This window comes from Catharus ustulatus, chromosome 2 (genome assembly GCF_009819885.2).
Source record: "Catharus ustulatus isolate bCatUst1 chromosome 2, bCatUst1.pri.v2, whole genome shotgun sequence".
Classification (NCBI taxonomy): Eukaryota; Metazoa; Chordata; class Aves; order Passeriformes; family Turdidae; genus Catharus; species Catharus ustulatus.
In genome coordinates this window covers 27,043,814-27,057,866 of record NC_046222.1, presented here as the reverse complement: position 1 = coordinate 27,057,866, position 14,053 = coordinate 27,043,814, and the positions used below count along the sequence as shown (strand labels likewise).

Here is a 14,053-nt window from a genome sequence, read left to right as displayed (position 1 = left end):
TGTTTCACAGCACCAGGCCTAAGAAGAGGTTGGTCAATGGAAGCTGTTTCTGCTGGAGACAACAGATTTGGGGCCTGCACAGGAATGAAAAAATGGCTTGCATTTGGCTGGAGGCAGAAAAATTATGTTGGCAGGCAGAGAGAGGCTTCAATTCAACAGGTAAGGAACCAACAGCCTTGCAAGTGGCTGTTACTGGCTCAGTAACAAACAAAAGGGAGATTCTTAGGATCAATCCTACAGCAGCCCAGGGAGAGAGTAGCAAATGCAGCTTTTAAGTCTCTATCACCTTTATCTCACTGCATTGGCACTGCAGGGGCAGCGGATGTCCCAGCCGCTCCCCAAAGACAAGGACCAACATCCCCAGCACTGACTGAGAAGCTCCAGGATGGGCCAGGAGTGCAGGCTGCCATGCAAGCTCCCCGCTGGGGGAACTGGATAGGATAAGTCTCATCTGTTTGGGCTCTGCAGTGGGTCCAAGCCACTGTAGAGCAGTGGGCAGCTGCAACAGTGAGTCTTGGCAGGAGCAGCCACAATTCTCAGGTCCATTGGGGATGGTGTACTGAGCCAGGCAGTGCATGTGGATACAGATAAGCAGCCCTGCAGGAAGGAAAAGGAAGTAGGACATCCAAGTGCTACTTGAAAGATTGGAATGTGGCACATGGGAGGAGGCAAAGAAAAGTAGCCTTTATTCCAGCCAGTAGTGGAGGAAAAGGTGTGTGGGGTTGATGCGGTGTGTGGGAGAAAAGGAGGAATGAGAGGGAATGAATGATACGATCAGAGCAGAGAGTCAAAGCTGCCCTGCTCCACGGGTTTCAGCGTACATCCTTCCCCTCGACCTGCTGCCATTTTCTGTCTCATTTAAACAGTGTCTGTTGAGATATTTTCCTTGCCAGTTCTGCTCCAGGCAGTGGCTGGGAGGAGAGGTGGGGACGTTGGTCCAGGGTGGTCCCGGGAAAATTGAATTTACTAATCCAGGTGTACACATTCTGTCTCAGGGAGCTGGCAGTTTTGGCAGGTGTTCAAACCAATTCCTGCCTCTCTGGTGGGATGGAAGGCAGACACAGGAAGCAACAGCTCCCCATCCAAGCCCAGGCCTGATTCTGGGGTGCACTATGGTGAGGAGGCCGGATGCCAGCACAATACTGATTCACCAATCATAAAAACACAGGAAGAATTGCATGAACTGGACTTTGGTGAAAGCAGGGAAACAGCATTTGGTGGCGATAGTCAGCAATAGTGCAACTGGGCCTTGTTAAAAGCCTTGAGCATCTGAGGACCTTACTTGCAGGATTAATCCCACTCTCCTAAAGACATTGTGTGAGGGCTGAATTGAGCCAAATGAAGTATCAGGCAAAGCCTGCACACTTGCAAGACCAGAAGCAGAGGGAACAGCAGAAAGTGGCAGGAACTCTTAACAGCAGCACACACAGGTCTGTGGCAGCAGCTTTTGTGATGGTTATGTTGCTTTTAAGGGAGGCAGGAGAGATGGGGGAGTATGGCTTTGGTGTGGTTTTCTGTTGACAGAAATGCAGACTGTGCATTTCCAGTAAAGAAGGATCCAAGGTCCTTTTTGCTGAACTGAGCTTGGTGCCACCAGATTTTCTCTTCCCACACCACCAGAGCCATATTGGCAGGGAAGCCCTGGGACAATTTGCATTCATTCATTTACTACAAAGACCAATTTTTCACCATTCTCAAGGTGCAATGCCCCCAGAGATCCGTTTGGCTCAGCCTGTCTCCCCCACCTGCCGGGAGACAGGAGGCAGCAGAGTGGCACAGCCAGGCTCCCTCCCTGTGGACAGCTGGGGAAAGAAAAGCAGGACAAGCTGAATTTTCCCTATGCTTCCACTGTATTGGTGCAACCCTGGAGGCATCTACCTGTGTTTGTTTCGGGTATGGGTTCCTTCCTAGGGTTGTAGTGTCTCCTGCTAAGAGATGGAATGGTGAATTCTTATCCTGTTGATTTATGATCCAAATTCCCTCTCACTGTGCTCATTTTCTTTCTCAAAGTACATTCTGCAAAGCTTGAGAAAAAAGAACCCACATGACAATTGAAAGCAGTTTCTACAGAAGAGCTTCCTGCAGGAATCCTGCCATGGCCTTCAGTTTACATGCTAGGCAATGTCATGTGGAAAAAATGTTTTTACCCTGATGGTGTCCTTTAAATCATAATAGAAGCTGAGACATTCACAGCTCAGCCTGTGCACAGCATCTGGAGTTCCCTGACCCTCTTGTTGTCATACAGAGCTGTATCCCCACAGAAGACCAAAGTGCTGTAACCCCTGTCCATTCCCACACCTGTTGGAATAGTTATCTTTTAAACCACATCAAATTGAGCCACGTGCAGAATCTTTATTTTGATGGACCATCTTCAGAAATACAGCAAATGCCTCAATGGATGATCTTCCTGATCTAGTGTTCTGCTGCATCAAGTTTTTCATGTCTCTCCTATTACATTGGATCTTGTTATTCATGTGATTCATGTTATCCCCCTCCTTTTAACTAGGCTAAATTTGTCCAAGGTAGCCTGAGGCTACAGAGCCAATCTCTGCACAGCTTCTCCTCCCACACTGTGGAGTGTTTTGTTCTATATTTTTGTATTTGCAACCTTCCCATTTACTGACTAGCTACCAATACCGTGAGAATTGCTCCAAATCTCCAGTCCCTGATGGGACCACCCTCACAGTCTTAACCAATACTTGTCACCCCTCCAACTCCTGCCAGAAGCCGAAGCACTTAAAGAGGCTGCCAGACACCAGCCTGGTGCCCCTGGTTCAGCGACCTGGACACCAGCGGTTCTTTGATGCAGCTCTTTTTCCTCTCTCCAGCTGCTATTTACTCCCCAGTGGAACACAGGAGCATCCAGACTCCTTTCTCCTCTCCCTCCTTTCCCTCTCCCCTCCCTGTCAATTCCTATTCCTGTACCTTGCCCCAGCCTAACCCACAAAACAAAGACCCGATGCAGATTTTTTACAGGAATGCATTAATGAGCACTATTTTTGACCAGCTGCTGGTTTGTGTTATGTAGGAGAGACATGATGACTGGGATTAGCCGAACCACACCTGAGCTTTACAAACCCAGAATAAGGAAAAGATGATTCAGAGGGAGAAATGATGGCAACAGCGAGAGACCAGCCCATTACCACTGTAGCACTGAGGGCTAGTACTGATGTTGGCTGTATAAACTGTAGCCATCAATGAATGAGCACTTTTGGTGTAGTAGTGTGGCTGTGCCTGCCCCTCCAAAATGTGGTGCTTAGTGTAAATGTCCCTTTATGCGCTAAGGCCACAGCCCTCGGGAATTCTGACACGTGAGTGCTGGAGAGCTGAGAAAGCCTTGAGCTCTGTGACAGATGCACTGCGCCTGTCTGAGCCTGCTGCTTCCCAACATCTGGAGCTGGAGCACCCCCATGCCTGGAAACATGGCAAAGCCAGCACACAGCAAAGCCAGCATCCTTTCTGTATAGTCCTAGGAGCTGGAGCCAGAGTGACTAACACTGTTCCAAGAAAAGTAAGATTCTTTCCAGACCTGCTCTTTGCAGTGATAAAAAGCAAGAAGTGGTCAGCCCGAGGAGTAATATTTCTGGAAAATGCATCAGTCCCGCCATGCCCATGTCATCCTGCTATCACTTAGGTTTGTGCCAGACACTTCGTGCTTGTCAGAAACCACCCTGCTGAGGTCAGGGGCACCTTTTCTTTCTCCAAGGACTAATGATGTGAAAAGATGCTGCAAAATCTGACTGGTTTTGTTCAGCTCTAGTGCTTTATTAATAGCAGTGCTAATGCAGGAAGCCACTGGGCCTTACACCATTAAGGAAATCACAGGGACATGCTTGTCTGTGGATGGTCTCAACTCAGAATTTCCAACTTATGGAGTATTTTTTCTTTTAATGTTATTGAAGCAAGGAAATACCACCAAAAACCAGGTTCAGATTTTTATAGTTTTTATTTTATTGTGCCAGGAAAACAAACAAGGAATGCTAACTCTGCTTTCTCACTCAAGCTTCTCTAAATAATCAGAAGAGAAAAATTAGCTAATGAAGACCAAAGCAAACTGGGGAGGGAGTGAAGGAAGCTGCCACACCAAAATGTATACAGAATGGTTCAGGACAACACTGCTGGCAGCCAGCAGGAGGGACAGCCCGAAGAAGAGAGAGGGTTTTCCATCCAGGGTGCCCTGGAAAAATAAATACAATGTGCTTCCCTTTCCTTTGCCATGCTCTGAACTCAAATCACAGAGGGGCAGGGAAACATACCTCACTCATCTTCTGTCCTAGGAGGCTGTGGGATCCTTGTGGAAGCCTTGTCCAAGTTCACGTGCAACTGTGGCAGGCTGAGTGCTGTCAGCTGCACTTGGTTCAGCAGCTGTCCCACTCAGAGCTGTGCTGGCAGTCCCAGCAGGAGAATCCTCCTTTCTCTTGGTGGCAGATGCCTCCTGATGCGCGGCCAGATCAGCCAGAGCCCTCTCTGTGCCCCTGTGGATGATCCAATGAGCAGCGTAGATGTGTTTTCTTTGGGACTGCCTCACTGTGCAGAAAAAGAGGTTAGGCTTTTACTTGGAAATGTACAGCAAAGTGTTCTCTGTAGCAGAGAAGAGAGAATAGCATTTAGCAATCCTGCAGCTGTGGAAAAGTCTGTCTCAGGAAAAAAAATTCATGCCCTTCTAACTTTGGCTGAAAGTGTTCTACTGCCCACCTAATACCAGAAACCAACTTTGCATTTCACTTTGAGGACTAGCCCCCGCAGTGGGAAGCACAGCCAGTGTTCTTCTTCCCAACTTTGGGATTAACTGCCCAGAATATATTATCAGGCTTTAAAATAACTTCTTCTTCAGTGTCTGTTAAATGCAGCAAGTTTCTGGAAGAATCCAGCTAAAATCTGCCATCTCCTGTGCCAGGATTTGACCTGCACTGAGAAACTCAGTGAGTGCAAAATAAGACTCAGAGCCACAACTGACACAATGAAGTCACCTGACTACCTTATCACCTCCCCTCAGCTATTTCAGGATTGTCTCCTTTCATCCAAAGTCATTGTACTTCCAACCCACCTCCTGGGAAATAATCACCCAAGCCTAAGTGTTCACCTACAGCTGTATTACTTTTCACTATTCTTTGTTCTCCCTTTCCCCCTTTATTTCAGTCATGGGGACTGAAGTACTACGTGCCTTATGGAAGGTGTGTGGAGTGATGCTGGCTCTCATCCTGTCAGTTCCAAGACTTACTTTGGCCTGTTTCAAGGCTGAGCTGCACTTAGACAGTGAATGTTAACGCACGGGTCCTGCATGCTGGCACACAGTTCTGCTGTCCCTGTCTCAGTCACTCAGCATTACCATCCCACCCTGCTTATGTTTGTCCATCTCCCAGGTCCACTTCATCAACAATAATGCAACTGGATCTCACTTGCATTTGAAAAGCTGACCTTGACTAGCCAGCCCTCATTCCCAGGAGAGGTTTCTCTACCTAAGGCACTTTGGCTTCAATCGTGTTCGCATCAACTGCATCAACTACACTGGGAATACTCCCCTGGAATTACTGCAGTCCCTTTCTCCATCCACAGTGAATTCCACCTAAAGGACAGTGTGCTGAAATTGGTGAGTGATTGTCCTTTTCCAAGAAAGTTTTTCATATCAGTACAGTGACTTCTACATCCACTGAGGCAGGGTTCAGAATCGAGGTGCAGAAGTTTTTCAGTATGAGCCAGTATTGGATAATCCCTGCTTTTATGCATCAAAATGCAACAAAACAACAAGGAAAAAAACCACAAACTAGGTAATGGCAAAACGGGTATTTAAGGGGAAGCACCTGCAGAGTGCCAAAAAAGAATCTCAGGGAACTGAGACAACGCTGCATCATTCCTTTCAGGGAGCTAGAATAAGGAGAGTGAACCAGTTCACAAAGAAAATGAAGTTATTGGACTCCTTACCTCTTTCTCTCATAAAGCTTTTCTCAGCTTCTGGGATCAGGAAATTATAAACCAGCTCTGCTACAATCTCTTCTGACTGTAGGCGAGTTTGACTACAGGACAGATGCACAATGGTATTAGTATTTTAATTTTCTCTCCAGACCACCTCTGCAAAAACATGTCTCCCTTGTAAATATCCTTACTCTTTCCAAGGGAGTGTACTGTCATCATGGCAGCAGTTGTCAGCTGGGTCTTTGTCCTACAAATACCTGACAGTGTGACTATTCCCCTCTGTACTGCCAATGTGTTCAAGAGAGCATTTGAACATGGGATCACCCTACATTCCTTACTCTCAAAGGTACTGAGAAGCTCAGTTCCTTCTGATGACAAACTGAGTTAGACACACAGACATTGCTGAGCATTTGTGTCTTTGTCAATTCAGTCTTTGGTCCATTGCTGAGTTTGCTAAATTCCTCCTTTTTGTGACTCTGCGCTCGACTGGCCCCCATGCTCTTTTCCATGCCAGTATTTGGTGGGTTCCCAGTTGGCCCAGGGGCGGCATGCATTATCTATGCTTCATTCCCCCAAGGATTCCAATGTTCTGCTTGTGTTCGTCTAGACACAAAATACACAGCTGTTGTACCATAGGAGTCACTGTGTCGTTGGGATTTTTATGGCTCAATTAAAAAAAAAAAGCATAGAAACTGAACCAGGGGTTTGGCAGGTCCTAGAAAGTATTCACTGCTGATGCCCCAGCCAAACACAGACTGTGGTGTTCTCAACAACTTCACTCAAAGTGCCTTGTCAGACAGCCATCAATATGAGTGACCTCCATGGAAACAGGCAGTTGCTTAAAGAACAGCCACCCAGAATGAAAGGCTGTGTATAGCTGTATCTTTTAGGATCTTTTTCAAATGGATTTTCTGTAGTAGTTTAAATAAATGAAAAGATAAGTATGAATGGGTATTGCTTTAGGCAGTTCCCAGATTCACTTAAAGCTCAGTCACAGCCTCACACTGGTGTGGAGAAATCTAAAAAGGGCGATTCACAGATCACACATGTGATTTGCAAAAGGAACCTGGCACACGCTGTATGGAAATAATACCTCTGTAGCAAATAGGAACAGTGTGGTTCCCATACAGCAGTACACTGATGAAGCGGCACAGTATTGCTCTGCTATTCCCATGGCTTGGATTATGCACACAGCCACAGATGCACATGGTCAGGCATGAGTGCTGTGAACAGCCCCTCACATGCTGTTCAATAACCTACCGACTTTCCATTTTGTAACCAATGTTATTGATTTCTACAGCCCTTTGCTGAACCTCTTCCCTGGCTTGCTCTTTAGCAGTCCTCTCCATGCTACTCAGGATAACGTCTTCCAAGTAGGTGTCAATGGTTCTGTCCTGAACATTCACCACCTAGAACAAAACACCAAGATATTGTTCCTCTGCCTATTGCTGTGCCAGGAACATAGAGGAAGATTTCCAGAGAAGCATGAACAACAGATTTTCACAAGTATCTTTGTTTCAGGCAGGCCAACCTGAGATTTGTTTTGAGATGCTTTCTGTAAAAACTTATTTTCTAGTAATTCTTTCTGAGAACTGATTGAACAAAGTGCAGGTGAAAGAAAACCAATTCACAGATCCAATTCTGGTGCAGCAGGTTAGTCCTGTGAATGCAATGGTAGTTGCTCCCTCATTTCTCACGGTCCCCTGAGCAACAATTGCCAAGTAATAATCATGGGTATTGACTTCAGTAAATAAATCAGCTGTCATTCAAGTAAACCCTGAAGGACAAAGTTCCATCAAGCTAGTAAAAAACCAAGATAAAATTATTGGCTTCCTTATAATGGTTGTAGAGCCGGGATTCTAGAAATGGGTGTTTTCCTTCAGCTAATCTGAAGGGCATAAATTTATGGCACCTTGGCCTTACCTGCTTACCACTCAGAAATACAGAAAAGATGAGACGCTAAAATAAAAAAAAAAAAAAAAAAAAAGCATGATGCCAGATCCTTTTGGTATTAACCACCTCCCACAAAGTTTGAAAATTATTGGTTTAGTCAATCAGACTCCCACTCATGTCTTTCAATGGGGAGAAATATGCTTCATGCAGTCAAGAGCTAGGAAACAGGAACAGGACTATAGAATAGTTATGGAATATAGTAATTCAGTATTTTTTTCTTGATTTCACGGTTTTTTGATCTAATATTGTTGCTTCAAAATAAATGTTGTACCTCATTATTTGCAGTCCACTTGGGCCCAAGGGGGGGGACAAAATCTTTCCAAACCCTTGCTTAAAGGCATCCTTCCTAGAATAGCGCCTAATAGTTCTGCTGGGCAGATATTCCTAGAGATGATCTAGGTAGATCTGCTCTCCATAGGTGTTTATTGAAAAAATTTAGAAACCTACAGCCACTCATGTCAGGCCTAACAGGACTGTCTGTAGGGGTATTCAGATCATCCTTAATTTAATGGGCATGATTCTCTCAGGAAAGAATCGCCCTCTCTTCACGAAGCTTTCCCCCTCAATTTTAAAACTAGTCATCACCAAAGTCAGTGCTGAAACAGTTCCCATCCATCTTGACCTTCCCACAAGTAGGTAGCTCCTACAAACTGCCTACAGTCCCACCAGTCTCCCCCCTCTCCTGCCTGTCTGAAAAGCTCATCTTCCTCCTGCCGCCGGCTCTCTTCCAGCTGCCGCTGTCCACTCTCCTCTGCTTCCCGCATCCGCCTCTGCCTCTCAGCCAGCATGATCAAAGCATGGATCTTCTGTTCTTCTTGCAGCCTCACCAGCTCTTTGGCCAGAAAATCAAGCATGTTCGCCAGTGTCCTTCCTTCTACCATGGCCAAGTCTCTTTCCAGTGCTGACAGCTTTCAAAAGAAAAATGTAAAGAATTGTGCAACAAACCCCAGGAACATTGTATGAAGTCCCAGGACTACCACAGGCATGTGAGACAGCTCTGCAGCACCCACTCAGATCAGCCATGGGACACTCCCAGGAGTTTGGCACTCCTCATGCCCTGATTGGTTTCTGAGTACCTGCAGCTTCAGGCACTGAACCTAAAATTGTACAAGTTACTAACTGCTGACAAATTCAAATTGACAGTAATTATATTAAGTTTTCAGAAATGCAAATCAGACCTCAAAATTCCGGGTAACGGAAAATCAACAAGTCTGTGACAGAGTTGAGACAAGATTCCAGGTGTTCAGCACTGCTGTGCCATTCACTCCTTGCTCCAAGCACATCCTGCTTTATGAGCTGGGTATGTGTGATTGCACTACAGAAAGATACAAGATCTATGGGGAGTTCATTATCTCTAGAATGGACTCTGAAGCCACAAGCCTTGGCAGGAGGGAATGTCTGGAACTGGCTGGGATGCTGTGTGCTGTTGAAATAAGCAGGCAATTACAGAATAGACCTAAACACTAAAGTTGAAGTGGAGCTGAAATATCCCAGGCAAGTAATAATAAATCAGCTTTCTTATACAGCTGTGCCACTTGCCCAGGCAGGAAGTGGGATTGTCAATGTGGCACACATCTAGAAGTGACAGCAATTAGCCCACAGGTGTTTCAGATGAAAGATGGTGATGCAGTAACTGCACCATCCCACAGGGAGGGATAACATGGGACTAAAGTGCTTCCTCCTCTTCATTTCTCAAGGTGCTGTACATAAAACTAGTGTGAAATGGAGGAAAACAACTCAGAAATACTTTTGTGTTAGATTTTTCTTATATATGAGTCAAAAATTTTCAACTCTTCATCTTTGTTTCATGTGGAGTTTCCATCCTCTTGGCAGGAAGCATTTCTTTCAGGCTGAAATGGTCAAAAACCTGGAAAAAATCTGTGACTACCAAACCCTATAGAACTGAGAGTCATCAGTGACTTTCTGAAATAGCCACACACAGAGGAAACTCCTGCATTCCCGAGAGTTTTGAAGTTCAAAATGTTTGAAAACATGAGCCTTGGACTGTGAACCTTCAGAGACAGTAAAAAAAAAAAAAAAAAGTGAGAGTAGAGGAGGCCAATACCAGCAGAGGGGGATAGTGGCTCTCCAAAAATGAAGTTCTGAGATCAGAGGTATCTTTACCATTTGCTCTCTCTCCATCTCTATGAATATCATAATGGTGTTTGAACTGCTTTCTCCTTCACTCTCATGTGGGCTTCCAGAAGAAATGGAGCACTGTGAGTTTCTAATGCCTAAGGCTTTTATTTTTCTCTTAATTCCTCAATAGAAATATTCTCTAGTCCTGCATTCCATACCTGGGCTTCCTATGCATGAGGGAGTATCTGACAATGCTAAATGGCAAATGATAAAACACAGTCACCTGGTTCAATTTGTACTGAGATCTAGGGGGAAATTTTGTTGCTGCCCAACCAGCAAGAAACAGTGGTCTGAGTTCATCTTTGCCAGGTAAACCGCCCAGTGGATGCTGTTATTATAAAATGGAAACTGCCAAATTGCCTCACAGCTGGTCATTGAAAAAACAGCAGAGTAGTAAAAACTACAAGAAAACTTGCAAGAATGTGATAGCTACTGTATTCTCTGAAATGTAGTGAACTCCGGACAAAATTTCTTTATGATCCATTCTCAACCAGCATCTGCCATTTAATTCACTTTGCTCTGGAAGGTTGTGGCACTGTAAGGAAAAACAGGAATTTGCATCCCTGGCTCTCACTAGATCCTTGGCAGAGAATGGAGCCCAAAATTTCTTTGCTCTGCATACAGTGGCAGGTACCTCAATGTGTCACCATTGCTAGGGTTCTAGAAATCTTGAGCCCAGTGGGATTTATAAAAAACAGTTGGCTTTGGCTTCCTTTGTGAGGTTTTACACATGAGGAGGAGCCTGAGAGGGTGCCAAGCTAGAAAAGGGACAGGGAAATGACAGAGCAGTAATAAACATTCAGGAAAACATCTGACAGATGTGAGTGACAAGCACGTATTGTGATACGAGGTCATAGTACCACTCAAGTGGATTGAAATGTGGAAAAACTGAGGATCATCTGACACTGCAGTTTGTTCAAATCACTATAAATATAAATAAGTGCTCTGTCTGCAAACAAAGCAAACACAGCCTGCATAGCAGCTGTGGTCAGCGTGCCTCAGTCTGTTTCTGAGATACCCCAGAGCCTCCAGAGTAGTGAAAGAGCAATTTTAGTCCCTCAGGCATTCAGTGCTTGGCCTGTGCTAGGACAGCTTTATTGCTATTCAAATGCCTTCTGTGCTGTGGATAATAGAAAACATAAAAAATTAAATGTGAAAGTGTTGTGGTACTGCAAGCACAGAGGGTCTGGTCAGGACGGAGCTGTGAATCAACCTTCCCATCTATGCAAGCAAACCTGGTGCATTTGTGAGTCATGCTGTTGCTGTAAAGACTGTGTCATTTGCTTCTGTGCCTTCATGAGCAGCTGTCCATCCTCCTGGAGTGCATGAGTGGTGCGCAGCTCTTGGATCAGATCCAGGCGCTTCTCCTTCCCTTCAAATATCTTTAAAATAAAGATAAACAACTGAGTATATTAAATGGAGAATACAGAGTAACATAGTTTTGCCAGCAGAACACACCCATTTTCTCCAAGTTGCAAGGTCAGCTAGTTCTCTGTAACAAATTTGTGGTTGCATTTAGGCAAACACTACAGCAGTCAGGTAAATCTGATACTTCAAATTTTTTTTTAAATATTATTATTATTAGTAGTAGTAGTAGTAGTAGTATTAGTATTAGTATTAGTATTGGGTTTGGCTTTACCCAAACTACTGGAATGTAGAACAACACCACCTATGTGAAAAAGGTAATAGTCTTCTGCATACCCTGTTATACTAAGCTCAATGTCAAAGCTTCACAGTGTTTCAGCATCTCCTGTTCTCTAACCTTCATTTTGAGAGAGCCCAGCAACAGCCCAAAGCCATGAACTGGTGGGGAGGTTGACAAAACTGCTGCCATCCCTGTTACGGGGTTATGTGGCCCAGCTCTCCTTGACACTGTTTTACTTTCAATCCCACACTCTTTCCAACAGGACTTCCAAGAGCAACAAAAGGTCACAACCCTGCTTGTCATTCTCCAACTCAGTAATATATTTCTGGTCCAGCAGTAGCTGGAAGAAGATTCCTAAAACAGTGGGACATTTCACACTCTGAAAGTCAACAATCCTTCAGTGGCCTCAACCATCCTTCTCATGATCTGCATCACACAACTGGAGAACACTTGGGAAGTCTTTATTCCACCTCAAGCCACTTTTACAGTACTGTATTGCTAAAGTTCAGGGTCCTGCATGGGAACACTTCAAAACATTAAATAGTTACTGCAAGACAGAGTACCAATTGTATTCTTTGCGGACATGGAAACAAACCTTCAGAACTGGTCTGATCACAAGTGACAGACTTGCTTAATATAAAGCCCATGAGGCATGGCTAGTGAATTAACTTTTAGTTAGACCCTCTTCTGTTCCTCTGAAAGCAGAATGATGGGTCCTGCACTTCAAAGTAGTAGGCTTCAGTTGCTCCTCATCTGGGATCCAGCTCACTAACAGTGGAAACCAGAAAGATGGCATGAAATACAAGCTGTCCTGCTGGGATGTGGGATATTTTTGTGCCTGGGACCTTGGCATAATCATGGTAAAAGGTATTCATGGTCCAGATCTAGTCTAGAATTTGCCATTTGAGTAATTCTGCCATGAAGAGCCTCACTACCCCTGATTAGTGCTGTGGAAAGAAGACTGCAAACATCCTTTGCAATAAGTCATTCCCACCATCATTCTGAAAACTGACATAAAGAGACAGAATACCATGTTCTGAAGAGCCTTGCCTCGGAGCAACTTCTGCAGACAGATCACTGCCAGGTCTATTTCCTCTTCCTCCTGCCAAAACATAACAAATATCCACACAATTATTAAGCATTTCTTTGGAGACTGAGATTTCTGTAGATTATCTGTCTAACTATTAAACACTCTAACTCACATCCTGTCTGTTCTTGGCTGTTTCTGAACACCGTTCTTTTAATTTCCAGGGAAAGGAGAGTGAGTCAGAATAACATGTACTTCCATGTTTTTCAAGGGATGGGGAAGAAAAGTTGTATAATTAGAGTCTGTTTGAGATTTTACAGGGTCTTTAGAGATGAGAACCTATTGATAAGGAGACGTTGATGCAGAAAATTACTGTATGGATTTTAAGCACTATTTGTAGCTTGACTGAATCTAAGTTTGCAAAATGAGCATCAGCTACATTAATTTAATAGGTCAAGACACTAACAGGACAGAATATGTCCAAGAGAGCTATTAACAATGAAAAAGGGTTTTAAATTAAAAGGGAACATACACAATTTTTCTTTTGATATTTATTCCAGTGTTGATCTTTATCAGATTAACTCAGTAAATTTAGACTCAGAAAGTGGTAGTTTGGAAGTAAAATTAATCACAGTCCATTGTGATTTGTCTCTTTCAGAATTTTACTGGCCTAGCATTGTGTGATTGATACCAACTTGTAAGAATGACAGAGCATGGTGGGAAAGGCAACATGACCACAGAAGGTAAAAAAAGAGGCTTACTTTAAATAGAGGAAGTAGATGAAGCACAGATGGCAGCATTTTTTCTAGGTGAGGAGTTTTCTAGTTTGGAGTTGACAGTAGGAAAAGGAAAAAGTCTATTGGGTGCCTGGGAAAGATAAAAAGAAATCTTAAAATTGGAAGCATGGATTTTTAATAAAGAACCTATGAGGTCTGCATTGACATGTGGTATTTAAGAAGTGCTGGAAAAACAGGAAAGAGTGTGGGATGAGAGAAGCTATGTGGGCTTGAATCTTAGTTATCTGTTTTTTCTTAGGTGTTGAATTGAGTTTTCCAAATGCAAAAGGAAGCATTCCTGCCTTTCCACACCAGCACCAAGGAGGAGCAATGCAGAACTAACGAGGGGACTTGCAATTTGGTATGCTCTTTTTCTCTGGAAAGAAGGGAAGAATTTCCAGTCCTCTACCATATCAACTGGCTACAGTGTGAAACCCCTTCAGGACAGTTTTGGAGATGGTGATGGAACACATACTGGTAAGCCAAACTGCTTGGTGTGATATTAACTAAGATTAGGTTTGAATTTTTATGTCGAGCATTTTTCTGTACTTTTGTTTTTGAATGCTGCAAATTATGCCTTAGCAAGTGTAATCATCAGCT

General features: G+C 44.1%; 1 protein-coding gene across 5 annotated transcripts in view; it reads right to left on the bottom strand.

The window, feature by feature from the left end:
• Window positions 1-3,927: 3,927 nt before the first annotated feature.
• The window catches only part of CFAP91 (cilia and flagella associated protein 91), a 33,246-nt gene continuing 23,120 nt past the window's right edge, over window positions 3,928-14,053 (bottom strand). For 3 of the 5 annotated variants that reach the window (XM_033051599.1, XM_033051600.2, XM_033051602.2), the window contains exons 11-17: window positions 12,681-12,752; window positions 11,241-11,387; window positions 8,553-8,774; window positions 7,174-7,322; window positions 5,923-6,014; window positions 4,257-4,527; window positions 3,928-4,177 (exon numbers count right to left, since the gene is read on the bottom strand). In XM_033051599.1, the coding sequence (XP_032907490.1) occupies window positions 4,274-4,527; window positions 5,923-6,014; window positions 7,174-7,322; window positions 8,553-8,774; window positions 11,241-11,387; window positions 12,681-12,752 (936 nt within the window). In that variant the 3' untranslated portion in view covers window positions 3,928-4,177; window positions 4,257-4,273. The remainder of the gene's footprint in view (window positions 4,178-4,256; window positions 4,528-5,922; window positions 6,015-7,173; window positions 7,323-8,552; window positions 8,775-11,240; window positions 11,388-12,680; window positions 12,753-14,053) is intronic. The other 2 variants (XM_033051603.2, XM_033051604.1) reach the window with 2 other exon arrangements.